At 38.8% G+C, this 27,632-nt stretch overlaps 1 protein-coding gene across 2 annotated transcripts; it reads right to left on the bottom strand.

Annotated features, from left to right (window-relative positions):
- Window positions 1–7,120: 7,120 nt before the first annotated feature.
- USP44 (ubiquitin specific peptidase 44) lies at window positions 7,121–27,066 on the bottom strand. Of its 2 annotated transcripts, XM_026066054.1 has the most exons (6): window positions 23,730–27,066; window positions 21,143–22,659; window positions 10,403–10,601; window positions 9,804–9,912; window positions 8,864–9,069; window positions 7,121–8,476 (listed from the first exon to the last, which is right to left on the bottom strand). In XM_026066054.1, exons 2-6 carry the CDS (start codon window positions 22,577–22,579, stop codon window positions 8,277–8,279), a joined length of 2,151 nt encoding a protein of 716 aa, XP_025921839.1. In that variant the 5' UTR covers window positions 22,580–22,659; window positions 23,730–27,066; the 3' UTR covers window positions 7,121–8,276. The 2 variants fall into 2 exon arrangements, with proteins under 2 accessions (XP_025921839.1, XP_025921837.1); XM_026066052.1 differs by having other exon boundaries at window positions 21,143–27,066.
- Window positions 27,067–27,632: the final 566 nt, after the last annotated feature.

Genomic DNA, 27,632 nt, shown 5'->3' on the forward strand with positions numbered 1-27,632 from the left:
AGTGTTGTCTGTGCTGGGATACAGGGCAAGAAGTCATCCACTCTTGGGAGGTTAGAATGTGACAACTTCAGTAGAGGTGTGTGGTGTGATTTGGTTTTGAGTGTGTCAGTCTTTAGTTTTGACTTTACCATGTATTAGAATATGTCAAATGAATTTTGCTGGACTCAGTTGCTATTATCAGCAATGTTACAACTCTGGGCTGAAGTCAAGCTGTGAATATTATATCCCTTGATATTCTTTGCCATTGGCGTGCCCTTTTGCATGAACTGAAATTTTCCTTGATGTGATTCCCCCTGTCCTTAAAGTACACACTAGACTGGACAAGCTGCAGGGACAATGAATGGTGTGTGGTGGGTGGTTGCTGGTGGTTTTTAGGGTTGAAGCTTCTTCCATATAAGCAAACTAATCTGGAGTATTTGATGTTTTCTTGACATAACAGAGCTCCTCATCTGTCTTCCTGCTGCAATGATTGGTGAATCTCATTTGTAAACTGGATTAAATCCCATGGTTCTTTGAGGCCTAGATTGCAGTCTTCCAGTGCCATGTATTTACCTTATGACTTATGAGTAACTGTAAAATGTTAATATGTAACAAATATGACAGGTTCTGTAATAGGTAAATAGCAATGCCTTAAACATAACCGAGGGACTTCACCTGCTCCATTGTAGTGAACAGCCTCTGTTTATTTCCAGAGGAGTTCATATTAATTTAGAAATACCAACTCTTTTTTTTTTCCTCTCCTGCCTTTGGTTAAAAGCTGCGTTTATCCTTGCAGACCCTGATATGTGAGCTCTAGCTTAGAGGGGGCAATGTCATGTACTGCCTATAGTTTAAAAATACTAGACCTAAGTGGGATTTTTTTCTGTTCGTATTTTGTTTAAACTTGGAACAGTTTTGCCGGTAACAATGGATGAAATAGGATGCTGTAACTTGTATTTCTGTTGCTGCCATTTGGGAGTCTTTGCATCCCTGCACTAGAACTCTAAATAATTTATGCAACTGTGTGGGCAGGCATCTGTGAACTTCCAAATGAGCAGTAGCTAGTGCATGGGCTTGTACAGGGCAGAGTGAAAACTAGCAAGGATTTGTGATTAACAGGGTAGCTGGGTAAGATAGCTGTTGATCTTGTTATATATGTTAACAGGACCATAGTGCTGATGCATTTCTTGACTTGATACTAACAGGTTCCAGCTTCCAGCTCATTTACCCTATTTGTAACAAGGGTGGTTACTACAAATACTAGAAATAAGTGAAACGAACATCAATTCTCAACCTCTTATCTGCTAGTAATTATCCACTAATTCAGACTTTTAACTCTCTTAGCTGCTCAGTGACATTTGATACTATTCCTACAGCTTAAGGCATACCATCTTTTCTAGCTCCACTGATAGTTCATTCAAGAACTCTTAATATCACATGAAAAAATACTCCAAATGTTAGCAATGATTTGTTTTCCTCCGTTTGTCTTTTCCTTTTACCTAAATGTAATAGGAAGATCCCAGACTAGCAGTTACAAGAATAAACCAAAGTAAATTTCCAACTAACTTGCTGGCTCACTGTTTGCTAATTCACATGTGGAAACTGATGATTGTGCATAACAAATTGTAAAGGAAAGGGCTTGCATCTGTTGCACCTTGCCTCAGATAAATACTTGCAGAACATGATGCTCATTTGTTGCCATTAGCTTTAACGGGGCTTGTCTGGATTCCTGTTTTCTGTGCTGCTTACCGTCCTGCGTCTGCGTCTGTCAGCACAGAAGACAAGCCCTATTTCCACCTCCTTCCTCCACCATATAAAAATATTCCTCCAGTGCTTTCATTCTCTTTTCCTCTTGTTGGAAGTAGTTATAAAGTCCTGGCCATGATATCCAATAACCGGACCAGTCTTGTCACATGACACAAAATCTAAAGTTTATCAAATAAAGTCAGATTCTGAAGCCTGGCTGTAAAGACTAACAAAGCTTTCCTGAAGTACCCAAAAGAGAGGGATCGCCTTGTTTCTTGAGACCTTTGAGTTCTGTTTTCTCAGCAATGCTAACTGTTTTCAGAGAGAGTGCATTTAATAGCAGTGCAAAAGTAGTTCAGAAATCCTCTGCTGAAGGATGTACCTGCTTTGCAAGTTTTCTTCGCTTTTATGCAGATTTTGTCAGAGATGGGTAAGCCATTAGAGAATGTACAGCTTAACCTAGTATCATCTGTCATGTTTTGGTGAAGGCATGACCCAAAATTTTCCTAACTGGGAGAACTAATTTTAGATTCTTAAATACATGCTTCTGCTTAGGTTTTTCCCTGCTTTTTGATCACCTGCTTGGAAGCTTCCACCCTAAATAAATCTCTTAATTTCAGGGGATGTTTTACTAGCTTCATGACTGTAAAATAGTGAGGTTACTCTGCTTAGGATCTGCCTTGGGTTTGCTGGTTTCCTACTCCTAGTGCTGTCTATGTGCTCTGCGTGGGCAGGGCCACTGTCAATTTAAGGCAGTCTTCACCAGTTTGCTGAAAACTTCCCCCCTCTACCTGCAGGATGGGGCACAAACTTTGACTGCAGTTTGCAGAAGCAAAGTGAACTCTACTCTGTCCTGAAACAAAATGCTTCATTGCAGTAGAATTCAGATAAAAGCCTCTAGCAGTTGCAAGGAAAGTGTGTACTCGTGGCAAACGGCACTGAAACTGCCCTGGCACTTTCTCCTTGGCAGCGTGCCCTTGGGCTGAGCTGGGCACAGGACTGAGCAGTGCAGAAGGCCCATGTCAAATGCATTTTCTAATGCCTTTTATATATACGGGGAAAGCATAGAGGGCTGATGGATACACATTCAGCAAGACATAAAGTGGAAACCCTGTGTGGAATAATGGGACTGGTTTTCTTTCATTTGTACTTCTGTCACTTGGGTACTTTGTAGAAAACAAAAATAGTTTTGTTAAAACTACTGAGGCTTTCCTTGTAAATGCCAGCTTCTACTGCTTTTACTTGAATCAAACAGACTTTAATTTGGGAGTAGTCTATGAAGTCACAGGTCTGCTGTTAAAAGCATTTATTGATTTGTGATAGATTTCCTTGGAGTTCTGCATTTCACATTTTGGCTTTAAAAAATGTCACCTTCACAGAAAGCTCAGGGCTTTCCCTTTTTAGTAGCAGACTGTATCAAAAATGGAATGTAAACCTGTGCCAAATAGCGGCTGTAATGCTTGATGTAAAGCTAGAGTCGTATTCTTCTGCTTCAGACTATAGCTTGTAGCAGTTCTCGCACTAGCTTTCTGGAAGCTGCTGTGCGGCAGCCTGGCTTGTAACGGAGCCTGTATTTTAAGTATGTGTATACTTCTAGGCCTTGTCTTTGAAAAGTTGAAAAAGGCACATCCTGAGACAAAGCTGCTGCTAATACTTAGTGAGAAAACTGCTGTTCCATCTTCAACTTCATTGTGTCATATTACCTCCAGTAATAACAATATCCTTATTACAGTAAAAGTATGAAAACAGAGTAAGATGGAATCTGGGAAAGTTAATGATGTGATTTGTAAACATGCCTGGAGTTTGTTCGTTTGATTTTTACAGGTGGTGCTTGGAGCTAGAGGAACTTTGCCAAAACCTACTCACTTCAAATATTTTTCTTACAGGACGAGAGTTAGGCTTTTCGTGGTTAATCATTTGCCAGGTTTTTACAGTTTAAACTTGTTGGTACCCAGTAATCCGTGGAACATCTATTAGCTGTTCATAAACAAAGGCAAGCAGTGTATCTGTAAGTCATTCACAAAATGATGTTTCTGCCAAATGTTTTTGTGACAGTGTGTTTAAGAGATAAAGACCATGTAACTTGAGAAATGCATAGCATGCTTTAAAGCAAGATGTTATTTTTATAACAATTTTTTCAATAGTATGTTTTTTTTCTAAATGGAGTCAAGAGGCAGTTCTGTTTTTTATAATTTGATGTTTGAGTACTTTTTAAAGTAAAAAAACACTTAATTTAGACAATGTCCTGTGACTTTTTAGGATTTTTGTAGCAAAAATTGATTTGTGTTTTTGCCACAACAGCCAACCAACTCATATAATCAAGATTAGAAGTCATATAGCTTTAACGTTGTTTTATACTGATGCTGACGTCTTTCTTTTTTTTTGCAAAGTTGCAGTGATTTTTTTTTTTTTTTTAATAGCTGTTGGGGAAAGCTAAGACCTTGTAGACTAGGCAGCAGTTAAGGTAAAGAGTAAGCCTTTTGCCTAGTTGTTTTTGAGCTTTAGATGTCTGCTTCCCCAGTTTTTGCAAGAATAAAATTACTAGTTTTTCAGTAAGGCCAAGTCACTGAATCTCTTAAATCGATGAGAGGTTTATAGAAACTCCATTTACCACTACCTAAAAGTGAAGATGTACAATTTCTCTGCATACTATGGATGCATATTATCTGTTACCACCTGGAAAACTTTATTGCATTTCAGTTTCAGACTGGGCTAATTTGGTCTGCATGATAGGACCGAGCATACCCTCCCCCAAGTCTGCAGATGATACAAAACTGGGAGGAGCAGCTGATGATACACCATCTGGGTGCGCTGCCATTCAGAGGGACCTCGACAGGTTGGAAAAATGGGCTGACATGAACCTCATGAAATTCAATGAAGGGAAGTGCAGAGTCCTGCCCCTAGAGAAGAATAAGAATAACCCTGTGCACCAGTACAGGCTGGAGGCCAGCCAGCCAGCCAGGAAGCAGCTCTGCAGAGAAGGCCCTGGGGGTGGTCCTAGTGGACACCAAGTTGACCATGAGCCAGCAATGTATCCTCATGGCGTAGAGGACCAACAGCATCCTGGACTGCGTTAGGCAGAGCATTGCCAGCAAGTTGAGGGAGGTGACCCTTCCCCTCTGCTCAGCACCCGTGAGTGAGGCCACAGCTGGAGTGCTTCGTCCAGTGCTGGGCTCACCAGGATGAGACACACGGACATACAGGAGTGAGTCCAGTGAAGGGCCACAAAGATGGTCAAAGGACTGGAGCATCTCTCATAGGAGGAGAGGCTGAGAGCTCTGGGACTGTTCAACCTGGAGAAAAGCAGGCTTGCATGGGATTGTGTCAACATGCATAAATACCTGATGGGAAGTGAGTAAAGAAGATGGAGCAACTCTTCAGTGGTGCCCAGTGACAGGACAAGAGGCAATGAATGCAAACTGAAACACAGGAAATGCCATTCAGACGTAAGAAAAAAAAAATATTTTTAACTGTGAGGGTTGTTGAACACTGGACCAGGTTGCCCAAAGCAATAGTGGAGTCTTCATCCTTGGAGACAGTCAAAACCCAACTGGACACAGCCCTGAGCAACCTGCTCTTGTTCACCTACTTTGAGCAGGGGAGGGGGCTGCACTAAGATGATCTCCAGAGGTCCCTTCCAACATCAACCATTCTGTGCCCTATGCTCTGTTGTGCTTGGTAAGTGACTAGTTAAAGCACAGTAGACCACTTCTATCGAGTCTCAGGGAAAAAATATCCCAGCCTCTCCCCTGAAGCACTGATGAATAGAGTCAGAAAATGAATTCATAAATATGCACAGAACAAACTAGTTACTGGTAATGTTTCTATCATCTTGTCCAATAGTCTGTGCATGTGTTCATGCTGTGGCTGACTGCCAAAAAAATTAATACTCATGTAGACTCCAGTGAGGGATCTGAACCTTTCATGCAAACAATTACTACACAACTACTTTACCAAGTTCTTATTAGTGGTGATTGCTTGTGCAATGAAACAAGTTCAGTGAGGATAGTGTATGGAGTGCTAGGTAGCAGGTATCTGGGCTGGTGCCATCTCTCAGCAAGGTAGTGACAGAGCAAAATGTTCAACCTGAACCTGTTTTCCTGAATGTAGATTAGAATTATGGTAGAGAGGAGAAAAGGGTTATGGCTTCTTAAGAGGACTTTGCATGATAAGTCTTCTTATGCAAGGAACTTTGCTACCCTGGGTTGCTGATAAAGCAGGGAGCTCTGGAACCAGCCCATGGGCTTGCCTGCATCTCTTCTGATAGTGTAGGCCACGCTATCTAACTCCACCTGAGTTGCAGAGGTGCTGCCTCTGTAGCTTTACAGCTCTGCCAACCTTCTGCTAGTGAGTTGTGGCACCCCAACCCTGGGAGCACCCACAGCTAAAACATGAGTGAAGCAAGGCAGAGCATAATCAGGTAGACTTACAATGTGCTTAAGCTTTACTGTAGCTAATGGGTACAGAGCTAGCTAGTATGAATCAGCATATATTATGAACCAAAGCAGAAGCTGTTGAGAAGTATATCTGAATTAGCTCATCCTCAGGCTGGAATGGAGTGACCATCTTTATTCTCCCCACCCTCCTTGGATTACAGCTATAACTGAGTATTACCCCAGAGAACATCAATGGAAAGATACCAGAGCTAGGTTGTTTGCTTAATATTGATGATTGAGGCCAAGGAATGTTTTTTTCTATAGCTCTCTTTCAGTCCTAGGATAGACTCCTCCATCAATGTCTGAGTACCTTAGGGTCCCTGCTGATCTGCTTCAGATGCTCTTGGGAAAAAGGGTCAGAAGACTTGAGAGGAAATTAGCGCAACTCCTCCCCTTCCTTTCTATTCCCCTGAACTACCTCTAAGCAGAAAGAAGTGAAGTGTTTAAATTGCACTTTTCTGTCCTGTTTTTTTTTGGTGAGGAAATGAAAAGCAAAGTATATGAAAGATTGCATACTAGAGCACAGCTTTAACAAGCAGATTTGGCAGATATTGCCTCTCTTCAGCAGGTAGGCCCTGGCTTAAAGAAAGGACCAAGTTGCTTTTCCACACTTCATCAGGATGAGCACAAGGCAAGAAAACTTTGAGATCTGAAGTGACTGTGCTCACTATAACAAGGCATCTTTCCAAATGTTAGATAGCAATGGTAGTAAAAGACTTACTTACCTTAAAGTCATGAATAAAGACAGCTGTTAAATCAGTGACAGATGGCTGAAGCAGTTTTAGAGCTAATGCCTTAGCCCATGTTAGGCAAAAAAAAAAAAAAAAATCCATACTGGATTTGATAATGTAGGAACTAATTCCAGTACACACACTTTTTTGTCCACATTGAGGCATTTTATTGAGGTATAAACTTTGCAAAAGATGAGGTAACAATTTGCATAAGATTTATGCAAAATATAACTTCATAACTAAAAATTTATTTGGCATTAACTCCTGTATGTGGAGAAAGACAGCTCAGGCTTGTTAGATTCTCCTCAATGCACAGTTCTGTTAATGCTAGTGGTAGGACAGTGGAGAAAGTACAGCAGTTGTAGCTCATGAAGCCAAAGTCATATTTAAAGTATTTTCATACAACTTTTACAGCTTCTTTTCACCGGTTTCTGTGAGACAGTCCTGAAACAGACTAAGGCTGCTACATTTCCAAGTAAGCTTGTCCAATGCGTGAAAGGAGGCGCTAACCTTCCTGTAGCTATGACAGTGTGGAGTTTTGTTTTAAAGAAAGTTTTTTAAATTATTGGAATAAGAAGCCCCTAGTTGTCAAAGTTAGTACTTCACATTTGGCACTTGAATTTTAAATTGTCAAACTGATTAAGGCTAAAACATGGAAGTCTTAGTAAACAAACATTCTTGTGCTATGAAACCACTCCTCTTTAAATACTTATATGCAAATATGTACATGCTCTATTTCCTTAATTTCATATTTTAAGAAGTTCTATAAATGTACATCTTTAGTGTAGCTCCCTTGAGGCCGGGGGAAAAGCTTGTAAACCAGTTTCATTTGAGTCATGTAGAACAGATTTTCCTAAGAAGAGTTCAGTTACTAGTTGACATGTAAAACACTCCTTGCTGGTGAATGTTAATATTCTAATATCTAGTAGCAATTCCTGCAAACATGGGAGCCATGTCTGCAGACATGAGTCATGATATCATTAGAACTAAACTATAAAATGTACACAAGCATATATAGAAAATTAACCAGAAAAACATCAGTTGCCTGTTGAAAGTCATTTTTCTAAACCAATTCAAAAAGATTTTCAAAATACAAAAACAGCTTAAAAAAAAAAAGCCTGAGGTAAGAGTTAAATGCAAATGGAAATCTCTCTTTCTTTAAAAAAATAGCTGTATTGAAATTCTAGGAACTTATAAAGTTACTTATTGTCAATAAAATTTTTTACTAACAACTGTAAAGAGTACTTTAGCTAATATAAAAGTATATAGACATTGTACACAGATTCAAAATAAAAAAGTACAATACTATACTTGCATTTCATTTAAAAATATATAGTTATGACAATTCAAACTTTTACGGTACACACAGTAAGTCGGCTTTGGATTAGCTGCTACTGTTGTCTGTGGAACAGTCAGCTAACTCTGTGGGCTGCTGACTTTCAGCTGTGCTAGGACATGACATTTTACCCTGTCCATTTTCCTGAGTAAGTCGTTGGCTGTAAAACAAAATGTAAGCTTGAGCCTTGCATACTTCTTCAATAGTGCACATGTTGAGTTTGGAATCATTGCAGTGTACCCAAAATCCTAGAATGAAGTAATATATCAAAGGTAATCATCAGGACACTGACTTGAGGTATTTGCATTGTATTTAATAATTAGTGTTCAGCCCCAGTAAAAAAAAAAGTTGCACAGAAGTATTATACTGTTTCAGTAGATAGTGCATGTCTGCCTCAAAATTATACAAGCCCAGCTTAGCTTCTTTAGATCTGCAAGAGAGTTTATAACCAAAATAGGTTTAACTAGCCAGTACAAAATTTGAACCATTCTTGAGTCTACATAAGTGATTCTCATTTCAGGCAGGTTCAGCTATAAGTGACCCCTCTTGCTTTTGAGAGAAGACTGTAAATTTATTCATCTATGAATATGAACACCCATTCTCCCACACTCTTGATCTTTACAGTTTGTTCCTACCTCCTTCTGAATTGTAGCAGTAGGCAGTGTAGTGCCCTGAGCCAAATCCTTTCCCGTGATGCATTACTACAGCAGACAAGTCGTAGATAAAGCAGTCGGGTAAGAGAGACTTGAGGGATTCTCTGCAGCAATAGGGTTCCATGTTCAGCGTTTGATCAAAAGCAACATGTACGCCAATCTTTTCACGATGATTACGTCCTGACCACCTGGAAAATTAAGTCAAATGAAAATTTATTTTTTCTGAAGAAAAAACACAGCATTCTGAACTGTTAGAACAGTTATCCTTGCTAGCATCTTCACATAAAATACATGTGAATTTTCATACATGTTTTTTTCCAGGCTTCCCCTTTCACTTATTTCAAGGCCTTTTAAAATATGTCTATGTGCCTGGTAAGAGAAGCCTGGTATTTCCCACATACTGTATCTTATTTTTTATTTTCCTTCCTATTCAGGCCAGATTTTGTGCCAATGCCTTGACTAAGATTTCAAAGAGACGCACTCTTCACTTCCTTACTCTCGGGCTAATGCATTCGTATATTTGGTTATACAAGAGTTATGTGAGACTTCAGACTGAATACAATCTCAGTTTGTACATCAGTGAATACAATCTTTCACTCTACCTGAGGATAACACAAGATTAATTTTTACTAACAGTTCACAGCAAGCTTACCAGGTTTGACTGAAAAAAAGGATGAGATAATTTCGGTATTAAAGTAGCAAGTAGCTGGTATCTAAAAGGTCAGTTCCCTGCTTATGACATAACTTACTGATGTTTAATTAAACAGGGAAAATAAATTTCTAATAACTATTTCTCATCACACTAGTAAGCTTAGTAAGCTTCTCAAGGACTGATGCTGAAAATCATTGATGCCATAGGATCAATGGAAAAGGACTAAATTGCTCAGTTTGCAACATTTACGTTTGTTGTAGTACTACTTACCTAAACCGTTTAAGGTGTAATCTGAGAACCTGAGGTAGTCGACACACCATAAGCTGCTTCTGAGCTTCTGTGAGTATAACTGGTTTAGAAGAAAACTTCCTGCGTTTTGCTGAGGCCAAACACACAGTTACGTACATACAAATCTAGATAACAGCATACTTTTATGGACCTAAACAGCTACTGAATGCACCTCCTTAGAAAGGATACGCTTTGTGATCCATTCAGCAAGGATTATTTTATAATTTAAATATAAAGTACCTGTGGTCTCTTAAGTTATTCACATTAATTTAGAAAGCTGATGGGTGCTTCGGTTGAGTATCACATTCCCCATTACTGTGTGATCAGTCTCAACTTAAGAGAAGTATCACAGTTTAAAATATCCTTTGAACAATTTTGTCTTCTAGGTGGAGAGTTAACAGCTGTCACAGTGACCACACCACAACATAAGAGAAAGCGTTTGTTTGTTTTTTGTTGTTTGTTTGCTTTTAATGCTACATACTTTTAAGATTTGTAGTGTTTTCCTGCTATGCTTTTACTGTCCCTTTAATTCATATTTTACATGGAGAACATATGCCTGAGTACATACTGCCTTTACTCACTGTTGCACTGATCACATGCATATATCTTTCCTTCCAAAGCTTCAGTTTCTGTAAACTTGGCCAGCATTTCTGTCAGCAAACATGGATGTTGAGATGCCATCTCCTTGCCATTGCAGTGATACCTCTCAGGAAACTCCAGTGACAGGTCCCAGAATGGTTCTACAGTATTTGATTTATTGTCACAGGCAAGGCACGTAACCTGTAAAACAATTACTTCACGAGTTTCTCATTCAAAAAAACTTACTTTGCTAAAAGTGTACCTAACAATGTAGCTTGAATAAAAAAAAAAAATTTTTTTTCAGGGATCACTGATGCAAACAAAAGACATAGTAATTTAACTGGAAAGAAATGGTGTACCTAATTTATTTTCTCTGAAGCAGCATGTCCAATACTGTTATCACAAAAGGGTAAGTATTCTTATGTTTTACTGAGAAACAAAAGCAGTGTCAAAATGGTCTGCCTGGGATTGTCCAAGGGAAAGCAGGTGGAGTCTCAGGAGCCTTTTCTCCAAAAAGAAAAACTCCAAAAGGAATATGCACATGAAAGAGAAATTATAATTTAGCTTTAATTAAAAAAAAAAAAATAGCTGGGGTTTTTAAAGTCATATCCTTCTTACTTTGTAAGTCTTCCAGGGAAGCCTGGATTGGGAAGCACACTTCTTCAAAGAAAAATTAACAGGTAAAAATAATTTATTTCTTCTTTCAGTAAGTGGATCCATCGTCACACTAGGGAAAGGACAAGCAGTAAGACAGAACATAAATAAAATGTCAAGAAATGAAGTGAGTCAACCTGGAAAATGCACGATAATACAGCAAGGGAAAATTAATCTATGATAGACATTGAATTTTTAGGAAAGTAAATTAAAAAGTAGTAGCTCTTAAATATAATGGCAACCCAGTACATGTGGATCTGCAATACAGTTCTCTAAAGACCAGCTACAGCTGCTTATAGAAACATCACATGTAGTATTACAGTCTTCCTCCAAAGGATCTCTGCCCTTTGTGATGATCCATGTGGATGAAGAACTTGTACGAGCAGCTGAGCATATGCAGTAGTGAAACTGCATTTGGCCATAACAAGCCTAGTTCATAAAGGCCATAAAGAAATATCAGTAAATCTCCAATGCAAGACTAAAAATATATTCCTGCTCATATATTCAATTCAGCAGTCGAAAGTATAAAATAATCCTGAAGAGTAATTACCTGAGTTAAGGAAGTATTTATTGGCTTAACAGTTGCAGGTGATCACTAACTCAAGCAGTGCTAAATTCACTGCTCTAGAGAGCGAAGGCACAGTCTGAAGTAGTCCATGGTAAATTGAATTTTAAAGGGACTCAGATAAATAGCTTTGACACAGCTTCCAAGTGTCAAACACACTCCTGCTGTTCTCTGGCAGTTAACAAACCTCCCCCCCAAAAGGATTAACAGAACTCAAAGTTTTCATATGTGTTTTCCTGTCAACACACTTATTTATCAACTCAAAAACACAGTTGGGTGTGATGAGACACAACCATTCATGTTTTACTGTAAATGGAATATCAAATATCTACTTAAGTTTGCAACCAGAAGGGTAACTAATTGCCAAAGGAAAGTCTCTATAAGCATGCTTCCTATTTAGGAAAATACAAATTGCCTAGAACAACTAATACAAAGACGTAGTAATAAAGGAATGAAGATCCACAAGGGATCTGAATATTGTTATTTCACAGGTACGCCTCTGTGTTGCTGTTCTACATATATTTCGGAAAGAACTTTTCAGTCACATTAGTGCATCAGCAAAAGTGTAAAAATTCACTCAGTTCAAGAGCTCCTCTATTTTCCCTTTGAAAGCTTGCTGTTGCATCACTAGTCACCTTGCTTTGTCTATTATTTCTTAATCATTTATATACAATAAGGGCAGATCTATCACTTTATGATAACTTTCTTCCAGGTGTTCTTGTGAGTTGTTCTCTATTTAATAAATATATTAGCCACAACAGCTTATATATGATCTATGCATTAGCTACCTAATGCGCATGGATATTTGTGCACAGGCACACGTGCAAGGGAAGCTGCTAGTTACTTTAAGTTCTAAGAAGAACAAAGTGCCACTGTCTTGTTCATAGAAAACAAAAAACTTTGAATTTACATGGCACAAGAGGAGAATCTTCTGTTTTAATGTACACTGACAGGAGCTTCTTTTGTAAGTGCTAACATCTGGCAATGTTTCAAAGCCACAGACTATTAGTAATTCAGAGCTGGAATCTAGACTTGGAGACAAAAATGATATGTTTGGCCACAGTTCAAGCTAACTTCAGCATAAACACAGAATGACTAATAGATTTCTGCTGTACAAATGGGTGATTTTGGGGGCCAAAAAATTATTTAATTGACAAGTTACTTAAGCAGGAATTTGTCGAACATGAATGCACATTGAAGATTAATGGGCTTAGGATGAAGTATACACATGAACACAAACAGATAATTTTGACAAGTTAGGAGGTTTTAAATTTCGTGTATGATATTAACAATCTAGGTTATTTAAAAGATCCTCTTTCCCCACTAGTTAATAAATACTATCCCAAAGAATAAAACACATAATTGGTCCAGCTTTAATTTTTGCACCACAAGAAAAGTAACCAATGCAACAGTACTGTCTCATCTCCTCATGCAACTGCAAGCAAATCCAATTTGTGTAGGCAGATACCTGTACTGACACAGAGCTCCAGCTACCTCCTCAAATGCACAACGCTCCTCCCCACTTCCTCACTGTAGAGTTCAACTCTCTTAAGTTATCTGGGATTTGCATATTTGCCACTAGCCAAGTTCCCTGATGTATTTGGAAAAGCACATACCCAACCATATCAGCTGCCATGTGATAACCGCTCCTGTGCATGCTCTCACTCAGTGGTAAATGAAAGGTAAATTGGGTCTGGAACAAAGATAAACTGATTGCAAGTATTCTTCTTAGCCAGGCCAGAGCTTACGAATGGCAGCAAGTAGGATCCTCACCCCTCTGTGGAGCCCGTCTGCAGAGGCCAGTTTGCAGTGTCAGGACTCCAACCGCGGAGCCATTTACATTGCCGCACAGTACGCCCATGACTTCTGTTTTAGCTCGTGCTCCACTAACAGTCACACAGCACAACCAAGTTTTTGTGCTTTCAATTAAAAGCACTGACATTTTATAAATGGTTCATAAGTAGGTTGAATGAGTTGTGCAAATTAAAATAAGAGAAACATGTAGTGGAAGAGCCAGCAAAAAACTTTCTACATCTACCCAACACAAATTTATGGTATGAGCATGCATGATAGTAATAGAGAAAAGAGTTTGCTCTAGTACTCTGGTTAGTGACATGTACCTTTATTATTATTACTTTTTACAAATTCAAAGTTTAATTACACCTCCTCATTATATTTTAAAACTGTTCTTTTAAGAAGTCTTAGTGCTGTGATTTATAACAAAACTACACAAGAAGTTTACATTAGAGCAAAGCAAATAAATTACTGTTTTTAGCATGTTTGGAATGCCTGCTTTGTGTTCTGCCCTGACCACCCTCTCATGCCTTGGAACATGGGTACTAAATACAATTGCTTGGTTAAAGCTCAGTATTCAATCACGGGCCAAAGGCCAGCCTGAAAGGAGCTAGATCAGGTTGCTTGATTCAAGCTAAACATGGAGGCCACTCAGAAGTATCATTGTACTAGCAGTAATAATTTGACGGCTGCCTTTGCCCTGGATGGCATTCAGCCTAAATGCAGCCAAAGAAAATAGTTAGCACATTACTGCTGAGGAAGCTAACTCCAGCATCGGCTCTGCTCTTCCTACATTCCCTGCACCTGCCTGGAATAAAGACAGCCATTACTATCTCTGCTCTGGTGTTTTTTGATTTTCAGAACAGTTAAGACAGCCAGCCCTGTTTCTGTGCTTTGCTACTAAAGTTTTTACTATATGAAGACATCTATATGAAAGAGTAGTAATTGCATTTTTCCACAGTAAAGTAATCAAAATGGAAAGGGATTTCTAGGAACGTGCTGTCATAGGGAATTCCACATCATTACAGTCCATACTGTATTTCTTCAGTTATAACAATGACAGAGCTTTATGCTGATGAGTATGCACCATCACCAAAATGAACCGTATCTATTTAACAGATTATCACTAGCAGAACCACAGCAAACTGTGGTCTGTGATTCAATGTTTTAAGTTACTACAGAGTAACTTAAAACACCACCTCCACATAGCTGGAAAGCAACTTGACAATGATTTTACAATTCAGGCAACACAGAAAAGCATAGACACTAATACCAGAATAGAGAAATCAGCATACAGCTTAGGGACTGGTTTAACAGCGCAAATGCTCCTCAAGTTCTCATAGCTTTTTATAGCCTTTAGTCTGATCAGTCTGAGAGACTTCAAAACTATCACTGCACGACAGTCACCCTCATCATTCACCCCCAAGCTTACATTCATACCACACTACCCAAACCTGAAGGGCTTAAAACCCCCCAAAGATTTCTCACATCCCCTTCTCTCAAACATTTTGTCCTGAAATACACTGGCTGACCAACAAAAAGGAAATGCCTCTCCTTACAAATCTTGCTTCCCTTAAAACTTTAAGCACAATTCACATACTATGTTTGTTAGAACCTACTTCACTATTTGGGTCTCTTGCATATTCATTTCTTTGGAAATAGGTGCTGTTCTTGTGCAGTGCTTAGCGGGGAGGGAAGGGGGCATCTTGCTTAGATGATGTCTTAAATATCATCAGTAAGCAATCAGACCCCGGGGGCGGGGAGGGAGTTAGATGTGTCTACAGATGACAAAAGCTTTAGTTCTTACCAGGTATTGCTATATAAATGGTCAATTACTAGAAAAACTCATCACCAAAGATAGGTTAGTTCTAGGAAGAAAGGGCACCTAATCACAACTTTGCTGTGGAGGAAACCCAAAAACCACACCAGCACAGACAACACTCTTCACTTCCATTGCTGTCTCTGGTGTTGCTCTACCACCAATCTAGCTCAAGAGCTTGACAGGAGGCACCAGATTTGAATGCAGAGGACTCCTCAGAGAAGACTTTCCAAAAGTGCCCCAAAGGAAACAGTTTCTAAAGGGTTCCTCATCAGTTCAAAAAGATAAAAGTGACATTGACTAGATATTTCTCTGGTCATTTACATTAAATTTGAATTTACTCAGCAGCACTATAATCATCAACTGTTTACTGCTTTGTAACACGTGTCAGTTTACAATTAAACACTGCATTCATACTGCAACATTTTCTTCCTTGAAGCAGGCAGACAAGTAGCTTTCATATAAATCAGCACAAATCTTATTTTTGCCCCTGCCTTACTGGGTCTCTTTTAGTCACAGAAAATATTGATTATCCTTCTTCCGCTTGCCTTGAATTAGCACCTTTCCCTGTTTAAACTGAAAGGATAGAGGAAGCTGGCCGATGTCATCGCAAGGCCACTCTCAATTACCTTGAAAAAGGTCATGGCAATGGGGAAGTTTCTAAGGACTGGAAGAAAGCAAATGTCTCTCCTATCTTCAAGGAGGGCAAGGAGGAGGACCTGCAGAACTACAGGCCAGTCAGCAGCACCTTGACCCATGGGAAGGTGATGGAGCAACTAATCCTGGACACCATTTCCAAACATATTAAGGATATTTTTTAAACACAGTTCAGGGTGGTTGAGGACTGGACCAGGCTGCCCAGAGGAGCTGTGGATTCTCCATCCTTGGAGATACTCAAAACACAGCCAGACTCAGTCCAGAGCAACCTGCTGTGGTTGACACTTTGAGCAGAGGGGTTGGACTGGATGATCTCTAGGAAACCCTTCCAACCTTAACCATTTTCTCTGTGTGCCTGAACGTAACTGTGAGAAAGATATCACAAAAATCAAGAATGAAAGCTGAGCAACTGAGGGAAGACAAGCAGTTTTTAGTAAAAAAAAAAAGCTTTCCAAAATAACCATTGGATCTTCAGCAACTATTTTGACTAATTCTTTTGTTATTAGATTCAAATATACCAATTATACCTTCACATCTCTTCACACCTAATACAAAATTAAGATTACTAAGAGATTCACAAATTTGAAAGACTATTTTGGCACTACGTAAGAATAGGTATCAATATTTCGATTCACCCTATAAGACTGGCTTACAGTAGAGTCATTTTTCCTGGTAAATTCTTATGACAATGAGGTTTGTTTAGAACTTTGAGGTTTTTAAGGTTTTACCAACACAGTATTTGACGGGCAAAAAGCACAAGAGAAAAGGTACATATAGTATCCATTTTCCTTAGAAACTACCATGAAGTTTCAGAAGCTTCATGTTATATAGGACGAACTGGAGGATAGTTATATTGTGCAATCCATTTGGGAAGTATATGTGCTAGACTTCCTCCTCAAGAGCAACTCCGAAACAGCTGTATCAAAACTACATTCCTATTCCACTTTTAACGATGACTTTTCATGAACGTTAAAATCTCCAAAATGCAATCTAAAATGGTCCCCTAACTTTCGAACAACCAAAAACCATGTACTTAATGTGCTCTTAATGGTAAAGCAATATATTTAAAAAGCTGAATTTGAGAAGCAAAGACCATGACTAAACAATAGAGGATTTTGCCAGCATAAGTATCTGCAAGCCTCCTTGTCTAGACCACCTTCCACAAATAATTCATACTAGTTTTCCCCCCTCCCATCGTCCCCAGTATATGTTATCCTGGCAAAAATTTAAAAACTGTTTTAAGTACACACACCTGAGTTTCTGCTAGTATGAATTCTGTGGACACATGGGGCATAAGTTTCCCAATGTAGTGCTGAAAATACACATTAACTTTGAAAGCTAAAGTCTGTTATTTCAGTTTTCAGGATGTCTAAAATATACCTGCCTACTTCCTTGTTTAATATGGACAAAACTAAAAAGATACTTTAATTACTATTATTTTAACATTTAATTTTAAAAACTGCTGCACACTGTGCTATTTAGCTAGGGCCATTTTAAAATCACAAGCCAAAAGACTATTAAAAAGATGGTGGCTAACCTGCTTCTGTTCTTGAAGTTTGCTACAAAGATCTGTGGATCAGTATAAGTCACTCTACGACTGGCACATAACTTCATAGCGTAATATTCTTCTCCTTTCCCACTGAAGGGCCCAAGGACCGGAGAGAGTGGGTATCCTTTCTTCCACTAGTGTACAAGCACTGAGGGATTGAAAAGAACTGGCATTTTAATAGACATATTGGCATCTTCTTGCAGTCCCAATGGGGTTGTGAGGGAAGAGCCAACTTCTCCAGTGCATCCACATGTGAGAGCATGGGTTTTCTACATAAAGACTTGTTTGCCCAAGAAGTACTATACTGCATCTTGCTCCAGGCAATCACTGAAGGAAGACTAGCATGTGCAAAAGGAAAGAATAGAGGGGGAGGTTTTTGTAGCTATATATCCTTTCTTTACTCTCTTTAGATGCTTTGGGTATTTAAGTTTTACAATCTGTACTGGTGAGAAAAAACCTCTAATCCTAAAAAGGATATTGGGATTAAAATAAAATTTCAAGAGGCAATCCAATCATCTATGCCCATACTATTCTCAGAGTTACTCATTATGTAGCTTAGCATTCAATAAAACAGTAAAAAAAAAATTCAAGTAAAGAAAACATCAGGAAGTACATCATACTTTAAATGAGCTGACAGAGAATATAATGAAAAGAAAGAAAAAAACCCCAACCAATTCACCTAAAACCTGTAATTGTTTTGACATCACCCAAAGCTTTTCCTAGTTATCAAAAAAGCAGTCTGAAAAAGATTCTCACACGTCCTATTTTCTCCTCTTTCTTGATTCTACGGTCAGGTATGGTGTTGAATCAGGCAGCCATTTCTGTGGCAACAGACTGATGGCAAACTCAGGATTATTACTTCCCTTTAGGTTAAAATAAAACAGCTAGAAGAAGAGGGAAAATGTTTTATTGCACATGTGAAAGTAACATGAAACCTAAGTAAACATACAGCTTATCTGCTTTGTAAGTGATCCTACATGCATTGTATTAAGAGTAGTTCATAGTATTCCTAAGGTTTAAAGGTCAAGTAGATTGCCTTTACTGCACTTGAATATCTCACAGCATCAAATATCTTTAACTAATACTTTCAGTACAAATGAACATATATTAAGTGTATTAACTTTTCAGTAATCCTAAAATGGAAAACAACTGCTGCAGAGAACCCAGCTTCTCAGTTCCCCCTATTCACTGAATTAAGGTGTATTTTACAAAATATTCTGGATCAAAACCCCATCCTACTTTCAATAAACACAACGGGCTATGGCTTCAACTATCTTAAAGAGAGAAACTGTAGCACTGTTATAGCTTGTAAATAGATAAAAGTTAAGCATATAAACACAAAACATACAATCCCTGATTTTAAGAGTTAGTATTGTGAAAGTTGTAATAATTCAGCAAAAAGTTGTTATCTTTTCAGCCCTGCATGTGTTCAGATAACACATGGATACTTTCTTGCCTCCTCCCCCTCCACTTAAAAAGAAAAACAAAAAAAACCCCAAAAATTTATGATGGCTGTTGATGCCAATTCTGACAGACACCTACCTAAACAAAGATGGATGAATCTTACTGAGGGGAGGAAAAATAATTGCCTAACAGAGTTTTTAAAGCTCATTCTTCCACATACAAACACCAGGGTCTGAATCATTAAGGTACCTGAACAAGTTTTATCAAGGGGGAAAACGTAACTCCTTGGGGGGGTTACCTTATGCTGCCTATCATGTTCAAAAGTGCTAGTGAAGCCAAAACTGGAACACGGGAATGAAGAAACCCAGAAGGAATGCTGGGAGGTAAAGTACTGGACATTGCCTGTGGAAATTGCCTAATGAGCCGGTGACAAATTACTTCAGATCAACAGTCTCAGTGCACTTTTTTTTGCTCCTCTCTCTCCCTCTCTCTCCATTCTGAAGTTTACCAAGGCTGTATCTTGCATATGGGTATTGATCAGCTGCAGGAAAAAGACCTACACATGTAGTTGCAGAAGTCACAGGATAGCTCAAATCTGTTTAATTTATTTTCAGGCTCACTCAGTGACACTTCAGTGATTTCTCACTATTCCCCTCGCACTTTCAAGAAGGTGGGAGGGTTTCTAATCACAAGGCCCTTTGAACAACAAGTAGAAATGTCTGAAAGAAGTGGTATTTAAATTTTGATTATCATCTTCAGAGGCCTGATAATTCTTTCAACAAATTACTCCTGTAAGCAGGCAATGCAACCAAACCTTGTCATTCAGAATTCTTAAGCAATTACCTGGTTTTACTGTCAATGTTACTATTTTGGAAAGGAATGCAATTTTCAAATAGAAAGTTTTAATGACATAACTATACTAGACACTTACATTAGTGCAACTCTGATACAAGATACGTTGGCTACTCCGAGAAAAGTAGGTATGCCAACAGAAGTGTGCTTACACGGGCCAAATGGAAGGTGGAGGATGATCCATTTTTATTAGTAGATTATAGCAGTTTCCAGCAGTTAAATAAGACCTAAAGTTTAACATATGCTGGAATGCAATCATAATTTTAAGAGTTCTGTTACCTTATTATGAAGTTTATGGATATAGTAGCAGATAGCAAACCTATCTCAGTTAGAGAGCACTTTGATTTCTAGCTTCACATACTAAAGTACTAAACCATCAACCAAGTAGACAGAACAATGGCAACATCTGCATTTTTGTTGTTTTGTCTAAAATCTCTGCTCATTTACACAGAATATCTTTCAATGTTTCTGCAGTCTCTCAGTAACTAACATATATGCACATGCACACTAAGACCACTTCTGAGACTTCACCAACCTCTCTGTTCCTGTTGTTGCAATTTAGTTAGTTCTTTTGGACGAGTTTAACAGAAACCAGCTTTTCTATCGGTTCAGTCAGTTCTCAAGTCTTTGTACATGTACACAGTTGGGATATGCATAACAGTAAGTGGACACTTTGAAGTACTTAACAGGAAGCCAAGAAAAAAAAGGTAGTAGTCAGGCAGAGAAGAGGAAAGCAACCATTGCCTCCACCCCACAAATTTGGTTTCTGTGTTGACAGAGCCTTCCATATCTTTGTGTAGCGGGGAAAAAAGGATCTGTATCCCTGTATACAGCATCTGTAGGAAAGAATGTCAAGCTCATGTTCAAACTATTTGCTGAAATAATGCAAATGTTTTCCTGCTTAGCATGTATTACATAAACAATTTCCATGTAGACCAGATTAACATCTTTAACACCTTTTTTATCTAACATCATGATAGTCAACTAGGTGCTTAAACTGTAAATTCATTATTACTGCATGTCAGGTGATGCTTAACAGTAAGGTCATATGGTTCTCAGCAGTCCTGTATTTCTTGAGAGCTTATATATCTCGTTTAAGCTGATGTGTTAGGCAAAGCTACATTCTGTTAGTAGTGCAGATATTCTTAAGCTTTTATCAAATTCTTTGCTCTCAATAATATGTTGCAAGAGTGTGACTTACAATACCAAATTTAACTGTTCTATTTACCAGGTGACTCTTCTACTGAAAGTTTTAGGAGTACCCATGTGATATTTCTACTTTAACTGTCTACAGCATATCCTCTCCACCTCTCCTCAGTAGTTGTACACTTATTAATCTTTGAAGTATGCCTATCATTAATCAACATAAATCTGTAGCTACAAATCACTGAACACAGTTAAAAACAAACAAACAGGAAAAAAAATATATATATATATAAAAAACATACCTGACTTAGGAGCTGTCCATGAAAAATGGTGTTAACCACCTTCAAAACCTGTTTTATAAGTTTCCTTTGGGAAGCAGGGATGAGAGCTGGGTATCTGGTCCCTGTGGTCTCCAGTTCCTGCTGTACTTTATCCAAAAGTTCACAGAGGAATTCCTGAGCATCCTGTTGGGCATATCCTCTGAAGGCTGGGATTAGTCTCCATACAGAGTGGAGCATGGCAAAAGGAGACACCAGCGCCCACTTGCCAGACCACATAACTTGGAACAGGGTATGCAGCTCGTGACAAAGAGAAATATGCTTTGAACTTGGCTCCCTGGGCTGAATAAGTTCCATATTTCTGCTTTTTGATGCTCCTCCACTTAATCCTGAAGATAAACTAGGTCGCCTCACAGAAGATGACGATCCCTTTACTTTCTCCTGGCTGTCATTCACATGTAATGCTGAGGCACTAACTGAAGAGTGTTTAGATGAAGATCTTGTTTTACCATTGGCTGCTGTCACCAGCAGTTCCTGAGTTTGGCTGAGATCAAGCTTTAAAAAGCATTCACGAAAAACATATAAGTGACTTAATACCTGCAGGATAGAATTCATATAGCATGTATTTCCCAAGTTTCTTAATCCTGTTACACCAGGTGTCACTGTGGGCCTTCGTTTAATTGGAGAATCACTTATTTTTTTCAATCTTACTTCATCTGAGGTATACATTTCTTTCAACTCTGCCACCGATTCCTCATTCTGTGATGTTTTAGGCATGCAGGGTGATGTTTTTGAGAACATTCTGCTTTGATTTTGTAAACGACGGCTCTTTCTTGGAGGCATCTTTTCCATCTCTGCTTTTAACTGACGCTTTCGCTCTTGTCTTCTCTTCCTAGCTTTGTCCCTTTTCTTCTCTGCTTCTTCCCAACGCTTTTCTTCTTCTAAAATCTTTTTTCCACTAGGTGTCAACCCGAGCCATGATCTGAATATTCTGCCCATTAATGCATGCCTTCTGTGCCAGAGCGCTGTGAACATGCGGTCCTCTTTCCGGAGCAAGGCTTGGGCACCGCCATGTGAAAGGTAAGAGTCATCACTTGTACCCATAGAACGCAAAGTCCTCCCGCTACGAGTCGTGCACTCATAGTTTTGACTCTTGATTGCACTTAATGTGCTTCGCAACAGTTTTAAGTCACCAGTTGCGTTATCATTAAGAACATAATCATCACAGAGATAACAGAAAACATATAGCTCGTTTACTTCCAATGCCACTGGGTGACCCTTCTCCTGAAAGTGCTTTAGTGCATGCTCTTCAATATACCTTCCACATGCCACGTGTGAGCAGCTGAGGCATGCCCACACAGATTCGGTAGTATTGCAGTCCACGCAATGCCATTTCTGAGGATTCAGAATGGAATGATCTTGGGCCAGGCGCAGACGCCCTATGTGCTTACACTTATCCATGTTACAATTGAAATGCCAGAGAAACACTAGTGAAACACATCACCCAAACTATTTTCTGTCCATGATATTTCAATCTGCAACTAAAAAAAAAAGAAAAAAAGGGAAAAAGAAAACCAATAAAAAGGCTTTAAGCTACAGTTCATAAATACTGCTTGTATCACTTTTACAAGTGTAACAAACTCACACCTCAGGTCAAGATCACAATCTCCATCTAACTAAGTCCCACCAAACACATAAAGGCACTCAGTTATCTGGAGTCACAGTCAACATTATTATCAGAGGTTTGACTGGGACACTCTGGGACTAAACGACCTGCATTAAACTGTTCATATTCCCAATACCTTCTGGCTCAGGACTGAAGCACACTGTAGTTAAAATACATTGTTCTAGACTCTGGATAGAAACACAATTTGAAAGGCTCTATTAACTCTACTCCTAAGCATAGAGATGCAAACAAAACTGTTTCACTTAAATTTGTTTGCACACTCCCACCAGTTTAGATAAATGAGGCTTTATACAACTTAAACCCTTAATTAAACCACACCTTTAATTAAATCACTGCACCCTTGCATTGAGGCAAGCCCATTATACCAAAGCTTTCTACAATAACATATCTTCCATAAGTACATTTTAACTTGCCTAACACCTCTGAAAAGAAAAGCTGGCCTGGAAAAGCAGAACTCAAGTTCTTCATAAGACAGAAACACCATTAGGGATACACCTAAATTGATGCAACCTTTATAAAAAGTATTATTTTGAAAAGATTTTTTTCTAATCTATGGCTTTAAAAAAAGTCATTCAACAAATTGGCTAACACTGGTTTACATCCTTTTGTAAGTCTATGTGGTAGGATTTATTTGTCCAAAGCTGCTATACTTGCTTTCTCCTAGAAAGTGCATTTACCTAAAATAGGTAGACTCTGACTGACAGAAGTTAAGATGACAATGATTCATTATTTCATTATATTTTCACCATCTTTAGACTTTCCAATCTAGTTGAGAGATGTCATCCAGAGAAAATGATAGGTCAGGAAGTGATTATATTTGATCTGGAGAGTTTATGCCCATTATGTCACTCAGTAGAAGGGCTAAACAGCACACAGCACCAATATCACTCAGCACATTTACCACCAGATGAAATAGTTACTCACCTGAGAGGTACCAAGTGCTTGTCAAATATAATGGTTATGCCAAGCAGGACAAGTGTTGCCACTACAAATGAACACACATTGTGAACCTGGCCTAGGCTTTACAACATCCACGCAAAGTCCAGGATTATATATTTTACAAATGAGTAAATCATTCCATGGAAATATTAAGTGATTTAGACAGCTCTAGATAGAACCCCAAAGGCTATATTCCAGCTATTATCACTGAATATGCTACTATTCCTCCATTTTCACAGTCCTGAACTACAAAATAGACAAAAATAATCTCTTCTAACTTGATTAACCCATGTTAGAATGAGCACTAGGTTGTGGCACTGTGCCAGTTAACACTCAGGGAGTCCTAACATCAGATGACATAACACTAAAGAAGGAAAACAGGTAAGGAGTTGCAGCTGGCTAGGAAAGTAGCTTTGCTTTTGGTATGGTACTTAGGTAAAACCTGCTGTTAAGGGATTTAAACAAAGTGACTTTGATTGTCATGTGGCTAATGCTTTTTTAAGTGTTACAATACAGTTGCCAGCATAAGAATTGTAACGTAGTAGCAGGTAACTAGCATCCAGCATTATGTCTGTGTTGTGTAGTTCTTATTCTGTAATACAGAAAAGGTTGAGCCAGCTGTAGTGAAATTAATAAAGTGTATACAGTTTTATATGCTCATGTTAATCGTTCTTACTCAGTTTAAGAGCTGTCTCCAGTCCACACTAACTGCAATGAAGAATTTTAGGCACCAAACCTCTGGGTACCCATTCAATAATTCCCACACCAGCCATAGTGTATTATGGACGGTCAAGATCAGTTGTGTGCTACGGCCACCAAGTCTTGCTGAGCTTTTTCAGCTTGCCAGCACCCTAAACATCCATTCCTTCTAAAAGGCAGTGTATTGATAGTCTGCTAAGGAGATTCTTTTAGAAATAATTATGCATACTAAGTTTGTAAGAATTAAATACTGTAGATAGGATTTTAAGAGACAAGGCTCATCTTTGTGTTTTTGGGCTAACCAAAACAGACTCTCCTTTCTCTGGTTTCCTAGGCACAACACATTAACAGGCACTGAACAACAGTAACTTGATAAGCGAGTAAGATTGGTTAAGTGTAAGCCATAGCTCTTTTAAAGTGCTTCCTCCATTTCTGGTGAACATCATGCTGTTCGGTGGCCTGATAGTTGCATCTAAAAGTTGTAGTAATATGAAGACCTCTTTGTTACTGATGCATTTCCAGGACATCTGCATAGCCAGATATATTGGGAAGGAGAATTGGAAGTTGAAATCTCTGGAGTTTAGTGGGTAAATCTTTGTCACGTCTAGGATCTGAGCTTCCTGATAGAATGGTCTGCCAAAAGCCTAAGGACACCTATCTTCTGAGAAGGCAAGGGGATATAAAAATAAACAGCTTTCTTTACAGTTGAAGGAAAGCAGACATTTCAGTTCATTTTTCAAAAGATGCAGGATGATCTGTACATTCCTATGAAATATCTCACTCTTGATATTTTTCAAATGGAGAAAAAAATATTAAGAAGGTAAATACTGTGCCTTCTTTTAAACAGTGATTTTTTAAAAATAACATAAACATATAGGGTTGACCTGTCCAGCTTCTTTGACTGCTGTACTGAGGACAAAAGTAGTCCACTGATTTCAGTATGACCACTGTGCAAAGCAGGGTTGCTTGATCAAGCTTTTCATGCAAAAGTAACATGATTTTATGAAAGTGCAAGATCAGCACCTTGAAAAGAAAAACATAAAACCCCATTCCTCTCCTCCCCACCAGCAACCAAGTCAGCATGACACTTTCCCACCTACATCGATGTGTGCAGTATGGAGAAGGGGGGGGGGGGAAAGAGAGCAAACAAACTGGCATGGTAGAAGTCAGTTTCTTTGAAGAAAACATGAAGAAATCAAAATGTGCATTTTAGTCAAAGAGAAATGAATCGCGTAAGAGACTATGAAAAAGTTAACGGGAGAAAACTGAAATGAAGAAAACTTCAGCTGAGTGTCATGCAGCACACTGATAGTGTCACCAAAATCGATAGCACAAATATTTTAAAAAGTTGGGGCACTGAAGTACTGAGAATAAATCAAGTCACAACATTTAAAGCATTTGCCTTAGAACCAAGAATTGGCAAGATACTAGGTAGAATTGCTAGGAAAAAAAATCTTAACCTGGAGTGAAGTGACAGATAACAATAGAAGAATCATAAAAGACACTGCATACTTGTTCCTATGCCTGCTAGAAAGCTACCCGTGGAGTAAAATAGTACAAGCAAATGCTACAATGTTAAAATTCCCTAAAGAAAGCTATTCAATACTAATCTGTGCAGTCTTCTGTCTCGAAGTTCAGTTCTCTGCGCACACACACAAAGAAACTGAAAATTAGTTGACCAGCACTTCAGAGATCAAGTACCCACTCCGGGCAGCAAGAACAGATCCGAGCAGAAGTAGCAAGCAAAATAACAAGAAAGTACTAACATACAAAACAGTACTACTGGAAGTGTTAAGTTGCATGGGAAAATACAGATGTACAAAAGTCTTCTCTTGCGCCGAAGTTTCACTAGCAAGAAAAAAAATATTCAAAACTTGACTTTTTTTTTTCCACTGAAGCATATTTCAAGATTACTGACATGCTTATGTCTTTTTAACCAGTTTTACTACAGGAATGGCTGGCAAGCTGTACATTTTGGGGTAACTTTTTATCTGAACAAGTAATCCGTGTTAAAAACAAAAAGCCTAAGAAGCCAAGAAAAATGGAAGTTTTTGTTCCATTTGAGTTCCATGTAAACCAGAAATTTTAAGTTTCATCCCTGCACCTGTGATATTTAAAAATTGTAACTCTTAAGTATAAACAAAAGGAAAGCTATTTTTTGCCATTAGTGATTACTTCTGTAATTAATTGCTTAATCAAACAGCAGCTCAAGCATTAGATGGGAAATTCAGTACCTGATTTTACTAAAAGAGAATACGCTTTTAGCATTCTGGTTTCTAAATCAGAAGCCAGCTTACCAACTGATTTTCATCAGGTTCAGTACCCGTTTAATATTTGAAAAAGACGATAATCATGGGTATTTCAACATCTGAAAGTTTTAGGTAACAAGTACGCTAACTTGAAGCGAGATGTACTGTTTCCTCAGAGGCTGATCTTTTTTCAGTGAAGCCAACCCAACAAAACACTGATGCGCAGAACTTCATGCCGCACCACAGTCCCGTAAGCAGAGCAGTGACGCTTAAGAGAACAAAGCCGCGCTTTAAGAGGGAATTCTGTAAACATTTTCTGATTTTTATCAGAACAGCTTGCGACAAGGAACTCTCAGCCTTTTTTTTTTTTTTTTTTTTTTAGATCTATACAGATCTTCATTTAACTTAAAACACATTAAATACTTTTTTTTTCTTTCTTTTTTTCTTTTTTTTTTTGCCAGCTAAGGAGTACATCCACAGCGCACTGCCCAGGAGTAGCGCAGCTGGAGAACTGCTAGCTCAGACTAGTCAATCATCAGGCATTTACACCACTACATCAGACACCGATGCAACGTTGAATTTAAAAGCTATTATTGCAAATAATTGTTATTACTGCAAACAGTTACTAGAGTTGAGAACTCAAGGTGAATAGCTCAGGTTTTTCCTGCTTCTGCGCACGTGCTCCAGCGCAGTAATTCCTACCAGTCTGGATATACATCTGACAGTTCTGCTAATTCAGAAAACGCGTGTATTTGGCTATTCTGGCGGCTCTTCGGGCAGAGTCCCGCTCCGGCTCTAACAGCCCTTTCAAATAAGGCGGCCCGCGTCAGCCAGCGCACGAGCTGGCGCTGGAAACCCGGGCGATAGCCCCCGTTTTCCACCAGGGGCGACCCCCCCCCCCAGCCCCAACGGGGAACAACCGGCACCGAGCGGGCGTCCC

Source organism: Apteryx rowi, unplaced genomic scaffold, assembly GCF_003343035.1.
Source record: "Apteryx rowi isolate R43461 unplaced genomic scaffold, aptRow1 scaffold_237, whole genome shotgun sequence".
Lineage (NCBI taxonomy): Eukaryota > Metazoa > Chordata > Aves > Apterygiformes > Apterygidae > Apteryx > Apteryx rowi.